Raw genomic sequence first — 24,765 nt, 5'->3', positions numbered from 1 at the left:
TTTACCCAACATGCCAGGCATCTGCAGCTGATGGCAGCACCCAGAGGTGGCACTGAGATGGGGGGCAGGTCACAGAAATGGCTGCCTCTCCCAGGCCCTCCACTGTCAAGGAGGTAAAGCTTGACTCTGACAACCTTGCCTCCTGTGGCTTCTTCTGTATCCTTCCCCACTCTTCCCTGGCAGAAATTCAACCAGTGAATATTGTTTAGCACTCACTTTGTGTAGGGTGCAGGGGATGGATATACAGTTTGAGCCTTCTGAGGTCAGAACCTCAAGGAGTTTGGTGTCTGGCAGGGATGGGGGTGATGAGGAGGAATCAAAACAAACATAAGGCCTGTTATAAAGGTTAAGCGTCTTGCCCCAGAGGCATTAAGGAAGCAACACTTGAATCTGGCTCATCTAACTCTGCGTCCAGTCTCTTTTCACTTTGCCACCCAAGCTTGCTTTCCCTCTGGTGCTTCTCTGTATTTCTAAGTTTGTCCTAAATCCCCCTCCTCTCTTTCTCTATATTCAAAGCTCCAAATCCTACTCTTCTGGGTGAGGTTATATGTCAGCTGATATTCTGATCACAGTAGCTCACAATAGGTGAGAATGACGGATAGGTTTAGCTCTCAGGTGGCTTTCACATCGTAACCTGCTCTTCTCTGCTGCAGCCAGTCTCATGGAGACACACATGTGAGGGCCGAACTGTTTACCTCTTTGGGGGAGATTGTGTGGGAAAGGGTACCACCTGGGGTTGGCTTGCTTACTTGGAGTCTTTCCACCTCATCTTACCTCTCTAGGCTTCCAAGGACCAATGCATGAAGTAGGTCGAGGCACAGCCTTTCTTCCCTCTTTAGTACAATTTCTGAAGGGAAGTTGGTAATTAATTTTTGGCATTTGGTAGGTGGTAAAAGACGCACCCCTCCCCCAGGTATGTGTGTGTCCGCATGTGTATGTGGTGCAGATCATTTACAGCAGGCGAATGATCAGAAACCGCACTCCTGGGCTTCCCTGGTGGCCCAGTGGTTAGGAATCCGCCTGCCAATGCAGGGGACATGGGTTCGAGCCCTGGTCCGGGAAGATCCCACATACTGCAGAGCAACTAAGCCCGTGTGCCACAACTACTGAGCCTGCGGTCTACAGCCCGTAAGCCACAACTACTGAGCCCGCATGTCGCAATTACTGAAGCCCGTGTGCCTAAAGCTTGTGCTCCACAACAAGAGAAGCCACCGCAATGAGAAGCCCGCGCACCAACGAAGAGTAGCCCCTGCTCGCTGCAACTAGGAAAGCCCGCGCGCAGCAACGAAGACCCAACGCAGCCAAAAATAAATAAATATAAATAAATAAATAAATAAATAAATAAATTTATTAAAAAGAAAAGAAACCGCACTCCTGTTCATCTTGAGCCACATGTGTTCCCCAGCGGCCGCCACTAGGAAGAAATGAAGCTGCCTCAGGCAGCCACCGTGGCTAACGCTGCTGGAAAATTTCTCTGTAAGGCTGAGAACACGAGAGAAAAGATTGTGGGTGCTCATTCTGTTGTTAGATATGTCTCTGTTTCAAGACCAGCCTCGTTCAACTCCTTTCAGGGTACAGGACACTTGTGAATGTGAAACAGGAAGGACCGGTGGCTTTTTTCAACAAAACTCAACCAGTTCTTTTCCGATAGCATTTCATCTGTGTTTTAGTCAGCTCAGGGTACTATAACAAATTACCATAAACTGGGTGGCATAAACAACAGAAATTAATTTCGTACAGTTCTGGAGGCTGTATGGCTGAGATCAGGGTGCAGCGTGGTCAGGTTCTGGTAAGGGCCCTCTTTTGGGTTGTGGATGGCTGGCTTCTTGCTGTGTCCTCACACGATGGAGACAGCAAGCTAGTTCTCTGGTTTCTTCTTATTAGGACCCTAATCCCATTCATGAGGGCACTGCCCTCACGATCTAATTACCTCCCAAAGGACCTGCCTACAAATACCATCACATTGGGGTTCAAGATATGAATTTGGGGGGGCACAAACATTCAATCCATTGCAACCTGTAAAATGGGGTTGGCAACAGTGAGCATCTGATAGCATTAAGGTGAGATGAAATATCTCAATATATTTTAGGCACATTGCATTACACATAAGCATCCATCCTTAGGCCAGTCAGAAAATATTTATTTGCCACCTACTGTGTGTGAGGCACTGTTCTAGGAGCTGGGGATACAGGAGCGAACAAAATACATCCATACCCAGATGGAGTTCATAGTAGTTAACAATCATGATAATAAAGGCAGAGCCAGGATGCAAATCCTAGCAGTTTAGCACCAGAGCCCACAGCCTCCTCCATGACTCCATAGCGCCTCTTCCTCACTGACAGCGAGAAGGCGGATAATAACCCTGAGAGGCTGTGTGAACCGAAAACTTGGACCTCCAGAATAAAGCAGCAGATGTGTACTTGGCAGCCATCTGTCAATACCTGAAGGTGCCAATTGCAGCTTTTCGTAGGTGATACCGTCCAAGATCATAGCACTGGGGAAAGGAGATCTAACGACAAAAATCTTGAGCAAGATTGACTTTTACTGAAGGGGAAGATAGAGGTACAAAAACTCCTGTTATTGCTATTGTTGCTGTTAATCCCTGTGACTGTCTAGAGGCGTCAGCTACCTAAGGAACCACATTCAATTAAGAAAGTATTTGTTGCATTCCCACTTTGAACAAAGGGTCAGTGTGCAACAAGTGTCTGAGCAAGGCAAGAAATTGATTCTCCATTAGACGAACACTTCAGTATTTAATTTTCTAAAATAATTTTGTTTGATGGTCAATTAATTCAACAATTTTCAGCTTTTTATAGCTCTAGCAAATCCATTATCATCGTGTGTTTATCATCTAAGTTATTATACTCTAGTTGTTGAATGTTGGTTGTCCACAAATTCTCCATACATTTAAGCCCTATCCAAATCTTTTTTTTCCCCTGTGGGCCTCACTAATCATTTCAGATTTTCTGAGATGGTTTTGATTTCACATATTCTGATTGGAGGCTTAGAAACAATAAGACCATCCAGAATTCTAAAATTCTCTCTTCCTTTCTCTAATCAAAACTTCTCTTTTGTGGTGGATTGATCGAACTAATGGTCTTAATTTTTCATCTGACTTGCATCCAAGGCATGTACTATGTGCATTTCAGCTTATTGTACCAAGAGGTGAAATATATCCCCCCCTTTCAACTTAATTCTCAGTTGGTACCATAGCTTCCTTTGGCCAATTGTTGGCAGGTATGAGGCAAGTGGAGGCCTGAAAACGTGCTTGCACGTTTTTGTTTCTCTCTTTGCTATAGGATGTGCCTGGGAGAGTATGTTAGAGGATGGGGCACAAGAAGTAGAGCCAAGCTGCCCCACTTGTCTCAGCTGAGACCATCCCAGGTGAGGTGACGCTCATACCCCGGCAGATCAGAGCCACCTGCCTGATGTGAGGGAGCCAGCTGGGATCAGAAGAAATTTCCAGCCAAATCCAGCCTAAATTGCTGACCCACAGACTCGTGAGTGAAAGAAATGCTTATTGCTTTAAGCCACTGCATTTTCAGACAGTTTGTTGCACAGCACTGCTGTGGCAATGGATTATGGATAATGCTTCCCATAAATTTTAGGCACTTGGAAGCTGCCCCTCCATTTGGCCTCCATTCAACAAAAATTGAGTGCTTTCTACTTGCAAAGCGTTGTGCAAAATGCTTTACTACATTATTTTATCTAATCCTGACAACACTATTACCTAGAAGATAGATAATGTTATTACACAAAATTTAGATGCAAGGAAATTTAAGCTTAGAGAAAGTTAAGTGACTTGCCCAAGGTGGTAAAATGATAAGAAATAGTTGGGAGTCAAAGCCTGGAAGTCTCTTTTTAGACCCTGTGCTTTTACCACTGCTGCTTGCCTTTTACTCTACTGGTTCCTCCACCTCAGTTTTCTCCTGCCCACCTCCACCCCCTAATCAGGAAGAGACCCTGTGTTTCAACTTGGGATGCAAAGACCACTTTTATACTTAGCTCCCCTAAATACTACTCTTCTTACAGCCAATGTAAATGGTTATCTTCTCCATTAGTCTGGAAGTTCTTTTGAGGGTAAGGACTGTAAAATGCTTATTACATTTTTCCCCCACAGCTTCTATGAAGTAGAATTTTTAAAAAGGTAATGATCCTATTCAAGTTTTAGGAAATCTAATTATCCCCCCTAAGCAATTAATGCAAAATTAAGAAAGACTCTACTAGAGAATATGTATATATGTTTATGCAACACACACACACACACACACACACACACACATTTAAAAGGGCACTGTTATCCCAAACTAATTTAATTGGTAGAATGCACAGTAGAGGGTTTTTCCCATTTTGTTAAACAATTTTAGATACATGGTGCTTGAATTTGGTGTTTGACTGATGCCTACAGGAATAAAACTCTTCTGGTTCATGTTTTATTATGCTAATATTAGAAACAGGAATTGATATAAAACTGGCACTGAATAATTTCTGTTTTGCAGTGAGTTTCTGCATTTAAGAAACTTTTAAATTTAGTCACTGGCCCTGTACTTTAGGTATGCCGCCACCAGGTGGCGGCAGGGTGCCAGATATAAGGTCTGTACGGTAAGGAATTTACATGCTTTCAAGTTCAAGTTAACAGCTCTTTGCTTGAGTTCAAAAAAAATTTGAGACCACAGATAGCCAATTTAACATAATATATCTCTTTATTAAAATACCTAAACTTAAATTCTAAATCAACCTTAAACATATTTAAAGCAGATGTAAATCCTACAAAATCACCTATCTCGTCTCTCTTCTCCCCGGCTTTGACTTATTATTATAATGGGTAGATTCTAACATTAATCTTGTGTACTTACTTCGGTGATAAATTAACCTTTATGATTTACTCTGAGTGTTTATATGTATTGTCGATCTCTTTCATGGCAGCTTGTATATCAGGCTTCAAAATTCTAAATAGTTTTCTTCTAACAAAAAGACCTCTTTGGCTTTCCTTTCATCTCAGGAGGTAGAGGCTTATCTTTTCAGTATGATCTCAGATCTTCTCCCAAGGAAGACCCAAAGCATTTCTCCATCTGGATAGCGTGAAAAGTGTTGTATTTGCATTTTGTACAGGACTTTTTCCTTTTTTATTTTCTACACTATAGAATAATTCATTAGAATATTCCCCCTCTCAAAGCTCCTAAAAAGCACAGAGCCAGTTTACAGTATTTACCTATTTAACTGCAATGCAAATGAATCTCCTTAGCAACAGGCTCTGCCCTAAATATCTCCAGAAAAGAGTTAAAGAAACAAAAGTCTTCATGTCATATTAGAAATCTGAGCAAAATACAGAATAAAAAATTAACTGACTTTATTATAATTAATGATACTATATACGGAAATGGAGCAGTTTCAATGAAAAGGAGATACTGAACTACTTCAAAACACAGTCAGAAGTGCCCACTCTTATGGATTGTCAAACTGAAACTTTGGAACAGATTCTAGAAGGGTTTAAGATTATGGATGATAGGTTGAGAAAAGTACATCCCTGTCCTCTGAGCCACTACCCTGCTCTGCCCCAAGGTTGTTTGTTTCAAGAATAAATAGAACTGGGTGGCTGAGAGTCAAGGACCAATGCTATGTCGTTGGGGGGAAAAGGACACTAGCAATTCCATACCTAAGCATAGTCAGAAAAAAAAGGGGGGGCAGGGGAAAGGCTCTCTGCAGCTTTATCCTGCAGCTTCTACACAAAGCTCAGAGTCATTCCTCTCACATTCACCCACTCCAGGAGTGGAAATATTCTGAGCAGCACTAAGCAGTGCTGGGAGGCTGAGAGGCTAAGGCAGAGGGAAGGGGTTGGAGTTGGGAGTGGTGGAAGAGAGAGGTTGAGCAGTGATTTCTAGAGGCCACAGTCTGCACAATAAACAGGGCGGCTGTCTGTGTTCTAACACGAGTGAGTACTGACAGCAAGAAGCAAATGGCAGCTAAGCTGTGAAAGCATGTTCCAAGGGAGCTGGCCAGCTCCCAGCCTAATGCTGGGAGAGGGATCTGGGGGAGAGAGAAGGAAAAAAATAGAGGCAAAAGAAAAATAGAACAGGGAGAGAAGAGAAAGGGATGGATAATAAAAACTCTCATGTGATTTCAAGTCTCACAGGAAACCTATGAAGCCAGCGGAGCAGATATTATTATCTTCTATTTAAAAAGGAGAAACTGAGACCAAGAGTTGATAAGTGACTTTTTTAAGGTCACATACTGAGTGGCAGATACAGGATTCAAAGTCAAGTGACCTGATTCTAAAATAAAGATGAAAGAAGAGAGGGTGTATTTGAAACGCTGACACACACCGTCTGTCCTACCATTTACTTTATAAACAGTAACATTTTCAGATAACCAAGACTTGGCCTTCTAAGGGTCAAACTGAAACAATTTTAGCCACTATTGAAAGGCATTTCTGAAAGGTATTGTATTTGTCCTTGCCTCCCTTGAATACTGACTGTAATTTGCCCTCTTCTAGATACACGGGGTTATGATGATGGAAACTGACTCTATATTTATGGACTCCAAATTCAGGGACACCCTCAGGTTCTAAGGAGGCACACAGGTTTTACTGCTGTCATGACTAATACATTCATGGCTAGAAATAGCTGTAGAGCAGAATCGGCTGACTCAGCTCCTACTTCCCTCACAGTCAGCCCTTCCTTCTTATGTGTGTCGGCTTCGGGCCCCTGCCTACTGCTTCTGATCATGTCATTCTCCTGATTAAAATCCTTTTAATGGCTCCCCACTGATTACAGCAGTGGTTTTCAACCCAGGCTACATATTAAAATCACCTGGGGAGCTTTTAAAAAACTCCCAATGCCCAGATTCTACCACCAAAGATTTTGACTCAGTTGTTTAGGTATGGGGCCCTAGCCTACAGGGATTAATGTAAGTAGCATGGACTGGGGCTTCTGGATTAACAAGGATTGGATTTATCTCCCCCACCCCCCCAATGCCCCTGCTCTCACCTGAAACTGAAAATGGAGACAAAATCTATGAAACACTACTTTTTAAGACATTGGAATGAAGCAATGAAGGAAATTGATATCTGAGAGATGAGAAACAGAGTGAACCCTAAAATTGTCCTCGTTTACCATCTTGAGAGAATTCTCAGGCTATTATGCAGGGAAGAAGAAGCCAGGGAATCTGGAAGACTCCTTGAATTGAGAAGATGGAGGTGAGAGTCTAGGGAGACTAAAGTGGCTAGACTTTTCTGTATAGAGTACTAGAGAGGACAGAGGGCTGATCAGCACATGCATATGAGGAAACTATCTGAGGCCACATTAAAAAAAAAAATGCCAGAAAAGATTAGTGGAAGCAGTAATGTAGAGCTCAAACAGGGTTGGTAGTAGTCTGCACTATTCAGACTGGGAAACCTGGAAATTCACAGGGCATTGTTAGAATACTCAGAAGCATCTTGCCTCAGTAGTGCAAAGTATAAGCCACAGACTAACTGATGCTCTGGTTTTGCCTAACAAATCTTAAAAGTAAGACCTGAAAGGATCAAAATATATCCAAGGAGCTTCTCTGTGTCTGATAATGGAGCTCAGGAATATTTATAGGAATACAAAAATATCCAGTACCTAACAAGGTAAAATTTGTAACGTCTGGCATGCAATACAAGTTACCAGGCATGCCAAGAACATTGAGGAGAAGAATCAATCAACTGAAACTGACCCCAAACCGACACAGATGTTAGAAGGCAAGGGCATTAAAATAGTTATTATAACCACATTCCTTATGTTCAACAAGTTAGAGAAAAGATTGAGAATGTTAAATAGAGACCTGGAAAATAAAGACTGAAGTCTAACTTCTGGAGATGAAACTATAATCTCTGAGATTAAAAGTACACTGGATGTTAACAATGGCAGATTAGGTATCACAAGAAGAAAAGATAAGTGAACTTGACACAGCAACAGAAACTATCCAAATGAATCACAGAAAAAATAATGAAAAGAAATAAGTAGAGTATTGGTGAGTTGTGGCCCAACTTTAAATGGCCTAATATACATGTGATTGAAGTTTCCAAAGGAGAGGAGAGCGGAGGCCAGGCAGAAAACAACATTTTAAGAAATAATGACCGTGATGCAACCACCAGGGAAAACAATTTAGAGGTTCCTCAAATATTTAAAAACAGGATTACCGTATGATCTAGCAATCCTACTTTTAGGTATATACCCAAAAGAATTGAAAATAGGATCTCAAGGAGATATTTGTACACTGATGTTCACTGCAGCATTATCCATAATGGCCAAGGAGTAGAAGGAACCTAAATGTCTATCAACAGATGAATGGCTAAAGAAAATGTGGTATATACATTCAGCCTTAAAAAGAAGAAAATCCTGTCATATGCTATAAGGGTCCTGATGAAGAATACTTTGTAGCCTGTGGGAATGGGAGAAAAGGCTGGAATGCTGAGCTTGGCTTAGATCTGGGTAGTATGTTCAGGCATGGAATGTGGAAGGGTGGATGTGGTTTCTTCAGAGGAAATTTGAAATGCTTCTATTTTAATCAGGAGAAGAGTGAATGAAATCTGGTCGGGGAAAAAACAATGGTGTCTACTAAAATAACTTTTTTAAGGTAGAAATTTCTAGATACTCAGAACATGATTGTCTTTTTTGCACAGAGATGGGTCATTAATAGCTATAATCAGAGGGTTTCAGTTATTCATGAAATTAGTTTGTTGCTGAGTGTCTAGACTGTCTCTTCAGGGCCAAATGCCTTGTTTACTTTCATTGTGTATGTGAGTGTGTGTGTGTGTGTGTGTGTTTACTAATTCCAGTATCAACACTTAGCAGTGCTTATTCAATAATATTAATCCCAAGGCACTGTAAGAATGTAAATTCACTTTAAATGCAAAAGAAAAGCTACATTCCTTCCAATAAAGTTTTAGTGTTTAAGTGCATTTTATTGTGATGTAACTTTTATCTCAGTTTAGGTCAATGCTCCAAAGTTGAGAGCAGCATGATAGCTGCAGATACACAAAACATGCTGAAAGACAGTGGAATCAATAACACCAGCCTTAGCCCATCATCAATCTCCATGCCATATGTGAAAGGGCTAAAAATCACTTGAAAGTGACTATTTATTTGGAAGAGGACTGTTCATCTCATATGAGGAACGTAGAAGGGTGCTTCTTCCAAAACTTGGGCCAAGTGAGGCAAGCCTCTGGAGAGTCCTGCGAAGAGCTTGCAATTTAGATGCAGTGAGTGCGGGCGGTAGAGTCCAGGGGCTTTACCTGACACGTAGTGTCTGGAAAAGTCTGAAGCCCAGAGGTGGTGTCTAGCTGTCCCGAAGGCTTGTGAAGAGCCAGCTGTACTGTCTATGAGCGTAAATAAAATGCTTAAATCCACAGGTCATACATAAAGTTTGCTCTACACTTGAACACTCATATCCGGTTATTTAGTTAAAGCCTTTGGCTTTGATTAAAGTTGTTAACATTTGAAGTGTTGACTACTGTAGCTTCCCTGGTGTGGAAATATGAATATTTTTCTCATTTATTAATGTCCTATAGTGAAAGCATAACCTTTTACTTAAAATAATTGGTCTGGAAATGGAATTATAATATTCTTCTCCCCATTCCTCCCTTGCAATTTGTGAATTTGGTGATTATTCTTCTTGGTTGGGATTATAAGTTATCATTTGCATTTATCCAATACACACATATACAAACACACACTCACAGACACAATGCAAAAAAACTTCTGGGAGTAAATTTAATTTCAGTTATAGCAATGAGGGTAGGGCAGAGAGAAGTGTGACTATAATTCTGATCATGAAATAAAAACATCAAAGCAAGTAATGAGTCTAAATTTGATGCTGATAGGACTATATTTCTACTGTATTTAAAGCAAATAAAGTCACACTATTGAAGATTTAACATAAAATTAAAATGTTAACTTTGAAAGTTTCTTAGTATATCTCCAAGTGATTAGACTATCACAAAATTTCCCTGGGAAGGCAGAAATGGAATCAACAACATTGCAAAAGAAAAAACAAAAAAGAAGTTTGACAGCCCTAAGCAAAAGAGTGATGTAAGTATAATTTCAGCAGCTATTAGACAAGAAGCAAATGATCTGCTCATCAATTTTCTGTTATAAAAATAAGCCCAAATGATTTTCATGGGACACATATGGGTATTGCTACCTTAATTATTTTGTTTCTACCCAAAGGTATTTAAAACACAACCAACTGCCAGAGTTGGATTTTTAAAGATATTCCTGTACTTATGAGCAGAGATTTAAGAATGCACTGAAGACTGAACTTTATTTTGTTCTTCACTGGGTACTTTTATCATTATCAGTATTGTAGGAGATCATAAGCCTAGACCAGAATTATTTCCTTGGTAAAAAATGAATGATAAAACTAATGGGAAGAAATTAATAATGTGTTCTAGATTGATGTTCACAGATGTATAAATTGGGCAGTGTTCAAATTTATTTCATCTAATCAAAATCCCCTTAGTAGGTACACAGTGATAAAATAAATTAACATTGTTTTTCATAATTGCAATACGTTTTTGTTGTTGTTTAGGAAATGGATTATTTCATGGAGATTATAATTATCCATACCTACTTCATGCAGAAAATATGTAGCCCTTTTATTTAAAATTTCCTCCTGGCAGAGCTGTAGAGGTTCTACAATAGCAGTAAAAAACTGTTGTGTAAACTTGGTAATACCATATGGAAGGCCTGAGTAACCTTCTGAGTACAAAAAAAAAAAAAAAAAAAAAAAAAATTCATGTACTTATGCACTGCTAACTAGTTTTTAATTCTAACAAGCCTCTGGAGAGGACTATAATTCAGGCTAGAGATTCACCCAGCTAGCATCTGCAGAGGGAAACATTTGCCTGACAATCTCTCTCAATATTCATACAACACTAAAATATCAATACAAAAGTGAAAGTAATGTTAAATATGTTATTATTGGTCATGGCAGACACAGAGGTAAAACAGAGCTATTGATGGAACGTCAGCTTCTGAATATGAAGCATAGATTAGGGAATATGGGAAACAATAATTGACAAAGACTTCATTTTCTAAGTCTAGACCACACGGGCCTGTAAAACTGGCAATACCTTATGTCTTAAAAGTTAATGCTTGATTTCCACTGCTGACAATGCTGCTATTAAGATATGAGATCCCCCTTTTTGACCCACCTCCTAGAGAAATGGAAATAAAAACAAAAATAAACAAATGGGACCTAATGAAACTTAAAAGCTTTTGCACACCAAAGGAAACCATAAACAAGACGAAAAGACAACCCTCAGAGTGGGAGAAAATATTTGCAGACGAAGCAACGGACAAAGGATTAATCTCCAAAATATACAAGCAGCTCATGAAGCTCAATATCTAAAAAACAAACAACTCAATCAAAAAATGGGCAGAAGACGTAAATAGACATTTCTCCAAAGAAGATACACAGATTGCCAACAAACACATGAAAGAATGTTCAACATCATTAATCACTAGAGAAATGCAAATCAAAACTACAATGAGGTAGTTGTCACACTGGTCAGAATGGCCATCATCAAAAAATCTACAAACAATAAATGCTGGAGAGGGGGTGGAGAAAAGGGAACCCTCTTGCACTGTTGGTGGGAATGTAAATTGATACAGCCACTATGGAGAACAGTATGGAGGTTCCTTAAAAAACTAAAAATAGAACTACCATATGACCCCACAATCCCATTCCTGGACATGTATCTGGAGAAAATCATAATTCAAAAATAGTCATGTACCACAATGTTCATTGCAGCTCTATTTACAGTAGCCAGGACATGGAAGCAACCTAAGTGTCCATAGACAGATGAATGGATAAAGAAGATGTAGCACATATATACAATGGAATATTACTGAGCCATAAAAAGAAATGAAATTGAGTTATGTGTAGTGAGGTGGATGGACCTAGAGACTGTCATACACAGTGAAGTACGTCAGAAAGAGAAAAACAAATACCATATGCTAACGCATATATATGGAATCTAAAAAAAAAATGGTCATGAAGAACCTAGGGGCGAGACGGGAATAAAGACACAGACCTACTAGAGAATGGACTTGAGGATATGGGGAGGGGGAAGGGTAAGCTGGGACAAAGTGAGAGAGTGGCATCGACATATATACACTACCAAATGTAAAATAGATAGCTAGTGGGAAGCAGCCGCATAGCACAGGGAGATCAGCTCGGTGCTTTGTGACCACCTACAGGGGTGGGACAGGGAGGGTGGGAGGGAGGGAGACGCAAGAGGGAAGAGATATGCGGACATATGTATATGTATAACTGATTCACTTTGTTATAAAGCAGAAACTAACACACCATTGTAAAGCAATTATACTGCAATAAAGATGTTAAAAAAAAAAAAAGAGTCATGTACCACAATGTTCATTGCAGTTCTGTTTACAATAGCCAGGACATGGAGGCAACCTAAGTGTCCACCGACAGATGAATGGATAAAGAAGATGTGGCACATATATACAATGGAATATTACTCAGCCATAAAAAGAAATTGAGTTATTTGTAGTGAGGTGGATGGACCTAGAGTCTGTCATACAGACTGAAGTAAGTCAGAAAGAGAAAAACAAATACCATATGCTAATGCATATTTATGGAATCTAAAAAAAAAGAAAAGAAAAGGTTCTTAAGAACCTAGGGGCAGGACAGGAATAAAGATGTAGACGTAGAGAATGGACTTGAGGACACAGGGAGGGGGAAGGGTAAGCTGTGACAAAATGAGAGAGAGGCATGGACATATATACACTACCAAATGTAAAACAGATAGCTAGTGGGAAGCAGCCGCACAGCACAGGGTGATCAGCTCAGTGCTTTGTGACCACCTAGAGGGGTGGGATAGGGAGGGTGGGAGGGAGACGTAAGAGGGAGGTGATATGGGGATATATGAATACGTATAGCTGGTTCACTTTGTTATACAGAAGAAACTAACACAACAATGTAAAGCAATTATACTCCAAAAAAGATGTTAAAAAAAAAAGATATGAGATCTCCACTACTCTCCCCTATTCCTATACTTTGGGTAGCTCTGTGACTAAAACCTTTATTAGGTTATTCAAATAACCTTGTTTTTCAAAGGCATTAATGTGCTCCACCAAGAAAAAGATCTTTGGGGACTTTTTGAAAGATTACAGTTTCAAATGTATTTCTACTTTTCAAGTCACAACTTTGTGTAGTTTTCATTTCTTCATGAAAATACTTTGAATAAATTTATACTCAATGTGAATGTATTATTAGTTGTTTAATATCAAGGATAATACCATGTGAAATTGGAGGCTCAGTCAATACGATTTAATGATGTTGAAGTAATTTGTAATTACATCAACAGTCAGTCTTCTCATCCTCTCTTCTCCTCAATAGACCTCTATATCAAAGACAGCCTCCACCTGCACTTCTCTCTTCACTCTACATAGAATAGAAGTTATTGGAGCCATTGGGTTTCCTTAAAACTAGCCACTCATGGGCTTCCCAGGTGGCGCAGTGGTTGAGAGTCCGCCTGCCGATGCAGGGGACACGGGTTCGTGCCCCGGTCCAGGAAGATCCCACATGCCGCGGAGTGGCTGGGCCTGTGAGCCATGGCTGCTGAGCCTGCGTGCCCGGAGCCTGTGCTCCGCAACGGGAGAGGCCACAACAGTGAGAGGCCCGCGTACCGCAAAAAAAACCAAAAAAAACAAACAACTAGCCACTCATTACAAAGGTTCAAGATGGGACTTGCCCTAAAAGACTTTGCTCTAAATCAAAGTGACCGTACATTCCTTTCTGGCTGTAAAAAATAAATTATGGGTACTTAATACAGAATTGCTGGGCCCATATATTATATATGAGATTATCTTACATTTGGATACTTTCCCTCCCTAGTTGGGATAAATGAAGTCTTGAATTTGAGATCCGTCGAAAGCATCGTCAGCCAGGAGGTATACATGGTGCCTATCTCTCATTTTAAAACCCAACAGCCCTAAACCATCAAATGAACTACTCTGTAGCAAATCTAAAGGGCGTACAAATTTTGTTCTTTGATTTCCAAGTCTAAAGGTACAGATAGTTTGTCCATAATAAGTATATTTATGGAGTTAAATGACTTGCAAAGCCTCTTCAAGAGTGTGAACTTGCCCATAAATTCATCACAAACTTTAAATTCCATCAGTTCACTTTAAGGAAAATATATTGGGTTGGTATTAGATGCAGATGTTGTACTCGAGACCCAAGGTATTTGGCCTCAAGGTCTAAAACACAATGACTATGTTTTCCGATTCTGATATAATGCTTGTGACAGGTACTTCTCTCCAGATTGGAGTCAGATTGTATTACAGCAAAAGTACCTTCAAGAGTTAGTAAGGGTGGGGCCTCCCTGGTGGCGTAGTGGTTAAGAATCCGCCTGCCAGTGCAGGGGACACGGGTACGAGCCCTGGTCCGGGAAGATCCCACGTGCCACGGAGCAACTAAGCCCGTGCGCCACAACTACTGAGCCTGTGCTCTAGAGCCTGTGAGCCACAACTACTGAGCCCGTGCACCACAACTACTGAAGCCTGCACACCTAGAGCCCATGCTCCGCAACATGAGAAGCCACCGCAATAAGAAGCCCGCGCACCGCAACAAAGTGCAGCCCCCGCTCGCTGCAACTAGAGAAAGCCCGTGTACAGCAACAAAGACCCAATGCAGCCAAAAAAAAGAAGAAAAGAGTTAGTATGGGAGGACAGACTCTAGGTCCATCTACCTCACTACAAATAACTGGGAGGGAGATGCAAGAGGGAGGGGATATGGGGATATATGTATACATATAGCTGATCCACTTTGTTACACAGCAGAAACTAACACATTATAAAGCAATTATACTCCAATAAAGATGTTAAAAAAAAAGAACCAAATGGAATTCTAGAACTGAAAAACAAAACAAACAAAAAAGAGTTAGTATGGGTGGAAAAGGCCACTGTTCTGTCCCAGCTCAAGGCTGGTTAGCCCTGTGGGTAGTGATTTAATGCCTTGAGCCTTGGCATTAAACATGGGGCCTTATGGCATCACTGCCCTGCAGTCACTGCAGTCATCCACAAGGCCTGTCCCACAGTGACTGAACGGGGATCTCTAGGCTGCTGGTACACATAGCACTGGGGAAAAGTGTGGGTCCAAGCCCACACCTTAAATGTTAGCTTCAGTACTTGAATTCTGAGAGACATATAGTCTTGTTTTAATGATCCTTGCTTCAATGAAAACATTTTATAATATAGTTCTATTGGAGTCTGTTCTTTTCAATGAGGGATTACTGGTAATGCTAGTTAAGTGAGTGACTGATGTGTTATCTACCCAAAGTATTCATTCTTCAGTGGGGAGCGATATTATTCAGCTGTTACACAGAGATATTTATCATTGACTAGAAAGCAACTTAGTTGGAAGCATGTTTGTTTGATCTGTGGAAGATCCCCCTTTAGTAAATGGCTAAGAGTAGCCATAAAATGAGTGTCCAGTTCTCAGTGGAAAACTAAAACCTCCTTGATGCAGCTAAAAAGCAATACAGTTTCAGTTGCTTCCACTCAGACTAACAGCAAAATTAATCAGAGGCTTTTAGTGAGATAGTGAGTTCCTTCTGAAATAATGAAAGCTTTTGTGAAAGGATAAGAACAGAAAGCTAAGAGTAGCTGATGGCAAATTAGAAGAAGAAGCCAAGAATTTTGTCCATTTAAAGTGATTTTTAGATTAAACTTTTTATAGATGTTCCAGAAAAGATACTATTTTTAAGACAGACTTTTAAAGCAAAGAATAATTAGTTACTACTAATTAACCATAATTTAAAATAATTAGTAACATTCAGTGCATAGAGACCGGACTTTTGGAGAGAAAATGTCATAAAGACTAGAACAGAGTGCTTTTAAACCAGCAGAAATGTATTTGCTTTGTCTTTCAGTTTATGAATGCTTTTTTTTCAGTTACTAGAATATAAAACTTAAGTCTAAGAAATTCTCTGAAAAATTAAATGATTTCTCACTTTTGAAAAGAAATGTTCATGATACCAAATAAAATATGAAGGCATGATAATTAGGCTATCTTTTCATCTCTTTCATTCCTTTATGCCATTAGAAATAAAAGAGCAGTAAAAATAAAATGAGAAAATGATCAGTATCAAAATCTGTTAAACAGGGCTTCTTTGGTGGCGCAGTGGTTAAGAATCCGCCTGCCAATGCAGGGGACATGGGTTTGGGTCCTGGTCCGGGAAGATCCCACATGCCTTGGGGCAACTGGGCCCGTGTGCCACAACTACTGAGCCTGTGCTCTAGAGCCAGCGAGCCACAACTACTGAGCCTGCGAGCCACAACTACTGAAGCCTGAGGTCCTAGAGCCTGTGATCCTCAATGGGAGAGGCCACTGCAGTGAGAGGCCTGTGCGCCACAGCGAGGAGTGGTCCCTGCTTGCTGCAACTGGAGACAGCCTGCACACAGCAACAGGGACGCAACGCAGCCAAAAATAAAAGAAATAAATTTATAAAGAAAAAAAGCAGTTAAACAGATTTGGTTGATCTCTTTGGGCTCAAATACATGGCAACATATATTGGCCAGTTTGTATAGAAAATCTATGCCAAGTGTATGAATAAAACAAACAATTTAAGATTAGGTGTAAGCCCTGGAAAATAAAATGTTGATATTACAGCAGCTTATAAAATAAGAAAAAAGTCCCTTCAACTTTGGGGTTTATATATGCAGTTAAGGAATAGAGACAAGGAAACATAACAGAGATTAAAAAACTAAAAATGATGAATTTAATCTTTAAAAATGAATAAGAGCAAAGAATAGAATGGGAGCCTATTTGTTATCATGTTCACATCCTAAAGTGACAAAATTTCCTAAAACAGAAAGCCCGAAACTGCTTGGAAGTTTTTCTGAAATAATGTAAAACACCCTGAGAGTCCTCTTAGTTCCCACACTAAAACTTCAAAAGACAATGATTGTAGAGCTTGACTAGAATCAGAGAGATATATATTCAAAACAAAAGGCATACCTGTAAATCCTTGTTGGATGTACAAAGAGTCACAAAGAAAGAAAAAATTACCCACCTATGGTAGGAATTATCAAGTGTTGAATCATTAAGGTGTCTTTAAGAGACCAACTTACATTAATAAGTTCAACCTCCCAGATTTTTTTCAACAGGTCCATCGATGTATAGCCATTAATCAGAAAGGCTTTGGTGTAGTCACCTAGTTCAATGGAATCCAGCCACTCAGCAACAGATGTGGGATGGTAGCCATCATGGCCAATGGGTCTCATCTGTAATTAGAAAATCACGTTAGGATTAATTTAAGCTGTTTACTTTGTGTTCCAACAGCAGAATTCATCTTGGAAATTTACCTGATATGAAGCAACAGATCTTTCTGGATAAGAAAATAAGTAAACCCAAAATACTTTATGCACAATTCTAAATTATTAATAATTTCACGCTGAATTAGTTTTCAAAAATGCACCCAGAAATTTCCAATTTAGCTGTTAAATCAGCTCCATATTTGAGAGAACTAAATATGTCAAACTTCTGTTGCAGACATTATTGGCATTCTGTTGGACGGAATTTAAAATGATGTCAGTCGAGCAGTTTTAAATTCAGTGCTGAAGGCACAGGGAACTGCACTCCCAAAATGTAGATGATAATTCTCATATGCACAACATCAAAGCATGTGAAAATACTGCATGACTTAAACATCCAAAGGAATTCATGCTTATGCAAGACATGTATTGTAGGTAGTGCAAACATGCTGGAGAAACATACTGCTGTGGTAAGCCAGTAAAGAAGAGGCTTTTGGGTGTTTAAGGACCATGTGTTATACATAGACGCTACAGTATGTTAGACAAGAATAGAGAACTCGCTGGCAGACAGATTCCTATTTTTTGTCAGCTATATACAGATTTATTTTTTTACTTTAGGAGAACAAAGACGTGTGGCAGCAACATGATGTCTCTGAGTTTGAGTTGGAATGTGAAAGTAATTTAAGCAAGAGAAACTTCTGGCATTAAAATTCTGTATGGATTATTCTAGTCTTTTGGTTTTTATTTGAAATTTTAGTTGAATTTGCAGTTCTTGGTTTTTGAAGTAACTCACTTCTAAGACTTGTGCTGCTTTGCATGCCATACCATAACATCTAATACTTCAGTTATTAAGGACAGCGGGCACCTCATCAACTTGATGTGATCCTTCAGTGAAATTCATGATGGGAACAGCAAAACTGGGCAAGATACAACATAGATTTTCCTCTTCCTTCAGATTCAAGGTGATAAATATTAACAGAAATCTATATGATTCTGATTTGTGAGCAGAGAAAAGATTAGTCTGGGCATCAGGGATTCAGATTTTAATCTCAAACATGTTAGGCTTTCGGCCACTATGCAGTGTTCTCATTTTTGAGATTCTCCTCACTCCTTTTCTTTGGAGGGGGGGTGCAAAGTGTTTATTACGGATCAACATCTGCGGAAGGAGGGATGAGGAAGCAGGGCTGGGCAGAGGAAGGGCCGAACTGTGATGGGGCTGGACGGCACCTCTGTGAACCATTTGGGGAGCTCTGGCACAGTTTAGGCTAGTAGAGTGTCCCGGGCAGGGCAGATATGAACGGGCCTTTGTGATCTGCCTCTCTGTCACTGGATGTTGCTGCCTGGGAGTAGCGTGCTCTGGTGAGGGCTCTCTGCCATGGAGGCAGACCCTGAAGATGCTGACTGCTGGAGGCTGTCTGCTGACCACTCTCCCTGATGCTGGGCAAGTCCTTCCCTGAAGGGAGTTACAGGTGGTACACTGCCATGTCTTCCAGAATACCCGGGCTCTTGATTCACCAAATGTTACTACATTTGGCTTTTGCCTTTCACTCTATACCCAATCACTCATTCACATGCACACAACACTAATTTTTTAAATTTTAGGTGAACCATTGGAAGGACATTTCTCCTGAACCATTTGCAGACATCATGAAACTTCATCCCTTGATACTCCAGGAGCATCTCCCAAGAACAAGGACATTCTCCTACACAGTCACAGTATCATCACCCTCAATAAATCTAACATTGATAAAATTACGTTACCTAATATATAGTCCATATTAACATTCCTGAAATGTCCCCAAAATGTCATCTGTAGCTGTTTTTTTTTTTTCCTAGCCATGATCAATCAAAGGTCAAGGCAATTATATTTTCAAGTATCTCTTCTACCTTTTTTTTTTCTCTCTTTTCTTCTTCTGGGATGATATGTACTCCTCCTTTTTTTTTTTTTTTTTTTGCGGTACGCGGGCCTCTCACTGCTGTGGCCTCTCCCGCTGTGGAGCACAGGCTCTGGACGCGCAGGCTCAGTGGCCATGGCTCACAGGCCCAGCTGCTCCGTGGCTTGTGGGATCTTCCCGGACCAGGGCACGAACCCGTGTCCCCTGCATCGGCAGGCGGACTCTCAACCACTGCGCCACCAGGGAAGCCCTGTCCTCTGTTTTAATATTGCCACGTAATTCATTATTTTGCATTGGGGTCTGAATTACATCAGACTTTTGTATTTCATTCTTACATTGACTGACTCATTTTAGCTACTCATTAAATGTTTGTTCACATAACACTTAACTCAGTGTTTATTACACAGTAGTTACAAATGTAAATGACACCTCAGGAGTTGCAAAATGAAGTTTTAGCAGCAGTTACAAATAACCGGATACTATATATATGTGTAAAATTGGCAACTAGGACCCAAAGCAGAAGCTCAAAGGTATCAAACACTTCCGTATTCTACAGAGAATTACAAAAATATTGGGGCCAGGGGCATTCTCCAGGACTTATTAAGAGGTGGTTGAACCAACTCTGCTACCCTGAATAATCACCTCAGTCTTAGGAAACTCCCTGGCTGTCCCAGTTGACACAAGGAAATAACTGGAGAAAGGGGAAGAAGGAAGGAAGAGAGACTCATTAGCTTTGAAATTAATAGCCTGGCAGGGAGGTCTTGCTGTTAGCCATCCAAGAAGCTGATCACCCCAGCAGTGGATACTGGGGACAAGCTTAGAGAATCTTGATGAATCAAGCTGGGGTAGAGTCAGATGTCCCATACCAGAGAACTGTGCAGTAGGGTCCCCATAGGTCACCCCAAGCATTCACACTCCATTCCTTTGAGAGAGCAGCCAGTGGCCACCTGCCACACAGAGGTTGTTGATGATCAGCATTAGCCAAAGAACAATGATGGGAAACTCACCAGAGCTCTGCAAACCAAACTCAGTCAAGTATAAGGAAGTATGCCTTCCCCCCAATCTCTCCTTCTCTAGCACTAGGGAATTTAGAATCAGAAAAGAGAGAGGTACCAGTCCCTTGGCGGAAGCCTAAAATGGGGTAGGGGTGGGGGCAGAAAATAAAACTGGAGGCTTAAATGGATAGGAACTGAATTTTCAATATTTTACGTAACTGGAAAGCTACTGGATATGTCTGAGATAACATTAAAAATAGTAATGAGAGAGTCAATTGAGCTTGGTTGAAGGCAGGATTGGAAAAGAAATGTCACATCAGTTTCTGCAGACTGCTCAGAAATCTGGTTCCTCCTGTGAGGCAAGTTCTCCCAGACCAACCTTAAGGAGGTGAGAGGGAGGGAAATATTTGGTGGAAAGATGAGAGACGGGAGCAGGGTAGAGAGCAAGCGTGAAGAGAATCTAGGAATGGGTACACTGACATGTGCAGGGGCAGCATTCATGCAGCTGCTCATTTGTTAAACATTTAGCCAGTGCCTATTCTGATAAATGTTGTGGAATAGTAGAGAGCAAAACAAGTTATAGTCTCTCCCTCATAGAAATTATAACCCTTATTGAAAAAATATGTGAACAGATGAACAATAAATTATGAAGGCTCTGCATACCTGAAGACAGGAAACCATTAGTGCCAAGTGAAGTTACAAAACTAACTTGACACGTATTTAATGGTATGCAGAATGGTTACTGCGCTGCACAGCAATTTCCTTCAAAGCAATTCTTCCATCTGTTCCTTCATTTCTGTTCTTCCTGCCACTACTCTGTTTAGGTTCTTGTTGGTGCTTATAAAAACTAATGCAATAGCCTTCCACTTGGCCTCCTACCTTTGGTCCAGCTTATACCATGATGTTACATCAGTCTTCCAAAAAGCCAGGCTCTTTAAGTCAAGCCTTGCACAAAAACCTATAGTGGTTCTTTCTTGATAAAAGCCCAAATGTCCTATTCCAGCATCCTAGGACAACTGAGATCAGGTACAAACTTATCTTTTCAACCTAATTTTACAGTACTTGCTATATGTAAACTAATACATATGATTAGACACATGAGTATGTCTAAACAGTATGTTCATTTGCTAGCCATTCCATGAACATAAACTGTGTGTGCAAGACACATTCATTTCTTTGCTAATATCATTTTCCATGCTTTTTGCTTTTATTTCTGGAGTGTTTCTCCAGGATTGGCTTCTTGAGCTCTAAGATACAAATTTCCAACCATTTGTAAAATATCTCACATAGATGTCCTATAGTATCACCAACACAAGCCAAAAATGTATCTCCTTCAGCTCACAAACTGGCCCTCCTTTTGTGTTTCCCAAGTAAGTTAATGGGGAAGCATCACACTATTGCCCACCTAGATGCTTAGGAGTCATCTAGCTTTCCCAGTTCTGTTTACCACCATATCTATTTAGGCCAACAAGTCTTATATATTTGATTTCCAAAATGTCTCTCAATTCAGTTCCTTTCTTCCAAAATGGACTTTGGAATCTGACAATAATATCTACTGCAGTATTTTAAGGATCATATGACATAGGCTATGTGAACTAGTGCAGTGTTTTGAATACATATGTCTTCAGTAACTCTTAGTTCCCTTACCTCCCCAGTGCCCTAAATTAGGCCCATGCTTATTTTGAAACTGTATAATGTTGAGTCCTTTGGTTGCTACTCTTTTCAACTTCCAATCAAAACTCTTCTTTCCTCTCTCACCCCTCCCAACTTCCCTCACTCCTTGTCTTTTCTACTTTGTTTTAGAAAGAGTTTATGACTGCTAGCATCTTTATACTCCCCCTTCCCACAGCTGACAGTTATTTTTCAGAAATATATCGAACAAGGTCCCTCAAGTCGGTTGAATTGTTGGTCTCAATTCTTCGCTCTCTTCCTGGATTAGAATTATGCCTCTGTGCCCTTTGCTGAGGGATCTATATTGAACCCTGATGTGGCTGGAGTTACTTCTCCATCCCATTGATGTTGGTCATGTACTTGCTTGGCCAGTGGAACAGGCAGAAGTATCAGTGTGGTGGTTTATAGATGAGGCCTCTGCACTCCTGTGATCTACTCATCCTTTTGAGTCCTATGCTCTATTACAAGAAAAACAATTGATGACTAGTTGCATAACTGCTGGTCCTAGGAGAAAGATGAAGACTTGTGGAGCAAACCTAAATCTAGCCCGAAGCTTGGAGTCTACCCCAGCTCGCTGGAGTTCAGGTGAGTCCAGGTGAAGTTAGCTGAACCACAGCTGACCCGTGGACTCATGAATAAGAAGTATAAATATATATACATATATTTTGTTGCTATAAACCACTGATATTTTGACATATAGGGGAAAACTGACTAATAGAGTCACTCTTTTATTTCAAAACCCTTGGTATTTGCATTAGTCTGGGTTCTCCAGAGAAACAGAATCAATAGGCTGTGTATATACACATGCAGAAGTCCCCAAACCGGGCAAGTGTGAAATGTGCAGGACAGGTTGGAGACTCAGGGAAGAACTGATGTTGCAGCTCAAACCTGAAGGCAGTCTGGAGGCAAAATTCCTTTGTCTTCTTTGGAGGACCTCAGTCTTCTTCTCTGATTGGATAAGTCCATTCACATTATGAAGAGTAATCTGCTTTACTCAAAGTCTAACTGATTGAAATGTTAATTTCATCTAAAAAAATACCTTCACAGTGACGTCTAGACTGGTGTTTGACCAAATATCTGGGTACTGTGGCCTAACCAAGTTGACACATAAAATATTCCAAACTCTTTATGAATCCACCAGCAAATGCACCTACATGAGACTGAGGAAGACTAGGGAAGCTAAGTTAACATCAACATCCTACCCAAGTTACGTGACCGTCATCTAGTAAACATCTACGTACTGCATTCTCACTAATCCTAAACTAAGTAATTCTTTATTTTATGAGTATGATTGTTGGGGCATAATCCACTGTATTTCTAGTAAACTTCCATGCTTTTGCTCATGCTATACTCTCTGCCAGGGATGCTATTTTCCCCCTGTTCTCTGTTGAAATTCTTTCCATTCTTAAAAGGTCCTGTTCAAATGCCGTCTCTTTTGTGACACCTTCTCCAAAGCTACCCTTACTCCCAAGTCAAAACTAATCATACCTTCTACTAGGTTTCTGTAGTAATTTGCATAAAATTCTATTATAGCTCTGTTAAAGTCTGATTTCTATTATAGTTAGAGAGGTGAATGTCTGTTTTCTTCTTTAGACTGTCAACCTCTTGGTGATGAAACAAGGTCTTAGCCACTTTTGTAGTCTCTCACGTGCCCAGCAGAGCAGCTCACATATGGCAGGCATTTGATAAATGTTTATTAAATTAAGTGATTTACTGAACACATGAAGATAAAGTGACAAATTAATTTTAGTGGTATGGCATCCATTTGTGGGGGAGATTTGTATTTTTTTACTACATATTATGAAAATGAGGGCTCTTCTTATGGTCTAACAGTAATGTTTACAACTATTTAAAACTATTAAATACCAAGGACCAATTCCAGGTAGTATGCTGTATCACAAAATGCACTGGGCTTTGTTTCTGTAGCCTGGCAGTCTTGACTCTACTATTAACTAGCTGTGTAACTATGGGCAAGTTACTTCACATCTCTAAGCTTCAGTGTTCTCATCTATAAAATAAGGGTGTTAGATCAATGATCTCAAAGTTCCTTTTTAGCTCCTAGTCTTACAATTCTATAATTTGTATATTAATATCAAATTAGTGTCAGATTATTTATCCAGTAAAGAGAAAAGAAGCCCAAAGGCAAAGAAAAAGATTACAGGATAAGATAAGACATTTAGGTTAAAGGCAGATGACATCCACACTTCTTTCCTTGAGTGTACCCACACAGAGCACAGTGACTGCTTTCTCAAATTAGCAGTGTTTAAACTCTTTTTCCAGCAGGCACATCTGGCAGGACAAGGCTAGACAGAGACAGCTCCAGGGGCTGCTGGGCCTGCCATACTGCTGAGCATGAATGGCAGTCAGGCACAGTCTGTAATCTGAAAGGCAGAGTGGTGGGCAGGCAGCAGGCATTGTAACAGAGGTTCACAACAAGGCTATATGATTCAACTATTTGAATCCCAAAGTCTGGGGAAAACCTAAGTTGGGACAGAAATCAGAGATAGCAGTGAAGAAAGCTTCAGTCTCAGGAAAAATGAGGATATATTGGTACATTTTACCAAAGATCTTCCTTGTTGCTCTTGATGTCTTGCTATTCTGCCCAAATGTGCATTGACTTTCTTCCAGGAGCCTCTTAAAGCAAACCTGGCCTCAGAGAGGGCACACTGTTAACATCACAGGCTACACAGCAGACAGAGATCACTGACCCTAGGACAGCACTCTGTGGTGTCCTGGGGCTTCAAGGGGGCCAATTATAAGACAGGTGAACAGTCCAGGTTCTGAAACTGCCTGGTCTACTTCAGTTGAATAGCTCATATTTTAAGTCTTTTACACAGGTAAGAAGAGGAAGGAAAGCTTTCTCTAATTTAAAAGAAATATTTGAAAACCACTGACCTA

General features: G+C 40.3%; 1 protein-coding gene across 19 annotated transcripts in view; it reads right to left on the bottom strand.

The window, feature by feature from the left end:
• Positions 1 to 24,765, bottom strand: part of ANKS1B (ankyrin repeat and sterile alpha motif domain containing 1B) — a gene marked incomplete at both ends in the record, with an annotated part of 1,149,683 nt that overhangs the window by 294,392 nt on the left and 830,526 nt on the right. For all 19 annotated transcript variants that reach the window (XM_081250042.1, XM_081250054.1, XM_081250053.1 and 16 more), the window contains one exon: positions 17,124 to 17,276. In XM_081250042.1, coding sequence (XP_081106168.1) covers positions 17,124 to 17,276 — 153 coding nt within the window. The remainder of the gene's footprint in view (positions 1 to 17,123; positions 17,277 to 24,765) is intronic.

This window comes from Mesoplodon bidens, assembly GCF_964165515.1.
Source record: "Mesoplodon bidens genome assembly, chromosome: 11".
Lineage (NCBI taxonomy): Eukaryota > Metazoa > Chordata > Mammalia > Artiodactyla > Ziphiidae > Mesoplodon > Mesoplodon bidens.
This window is presented reverse-complemented; position numbering and strand designations above follow the sequence as displayed.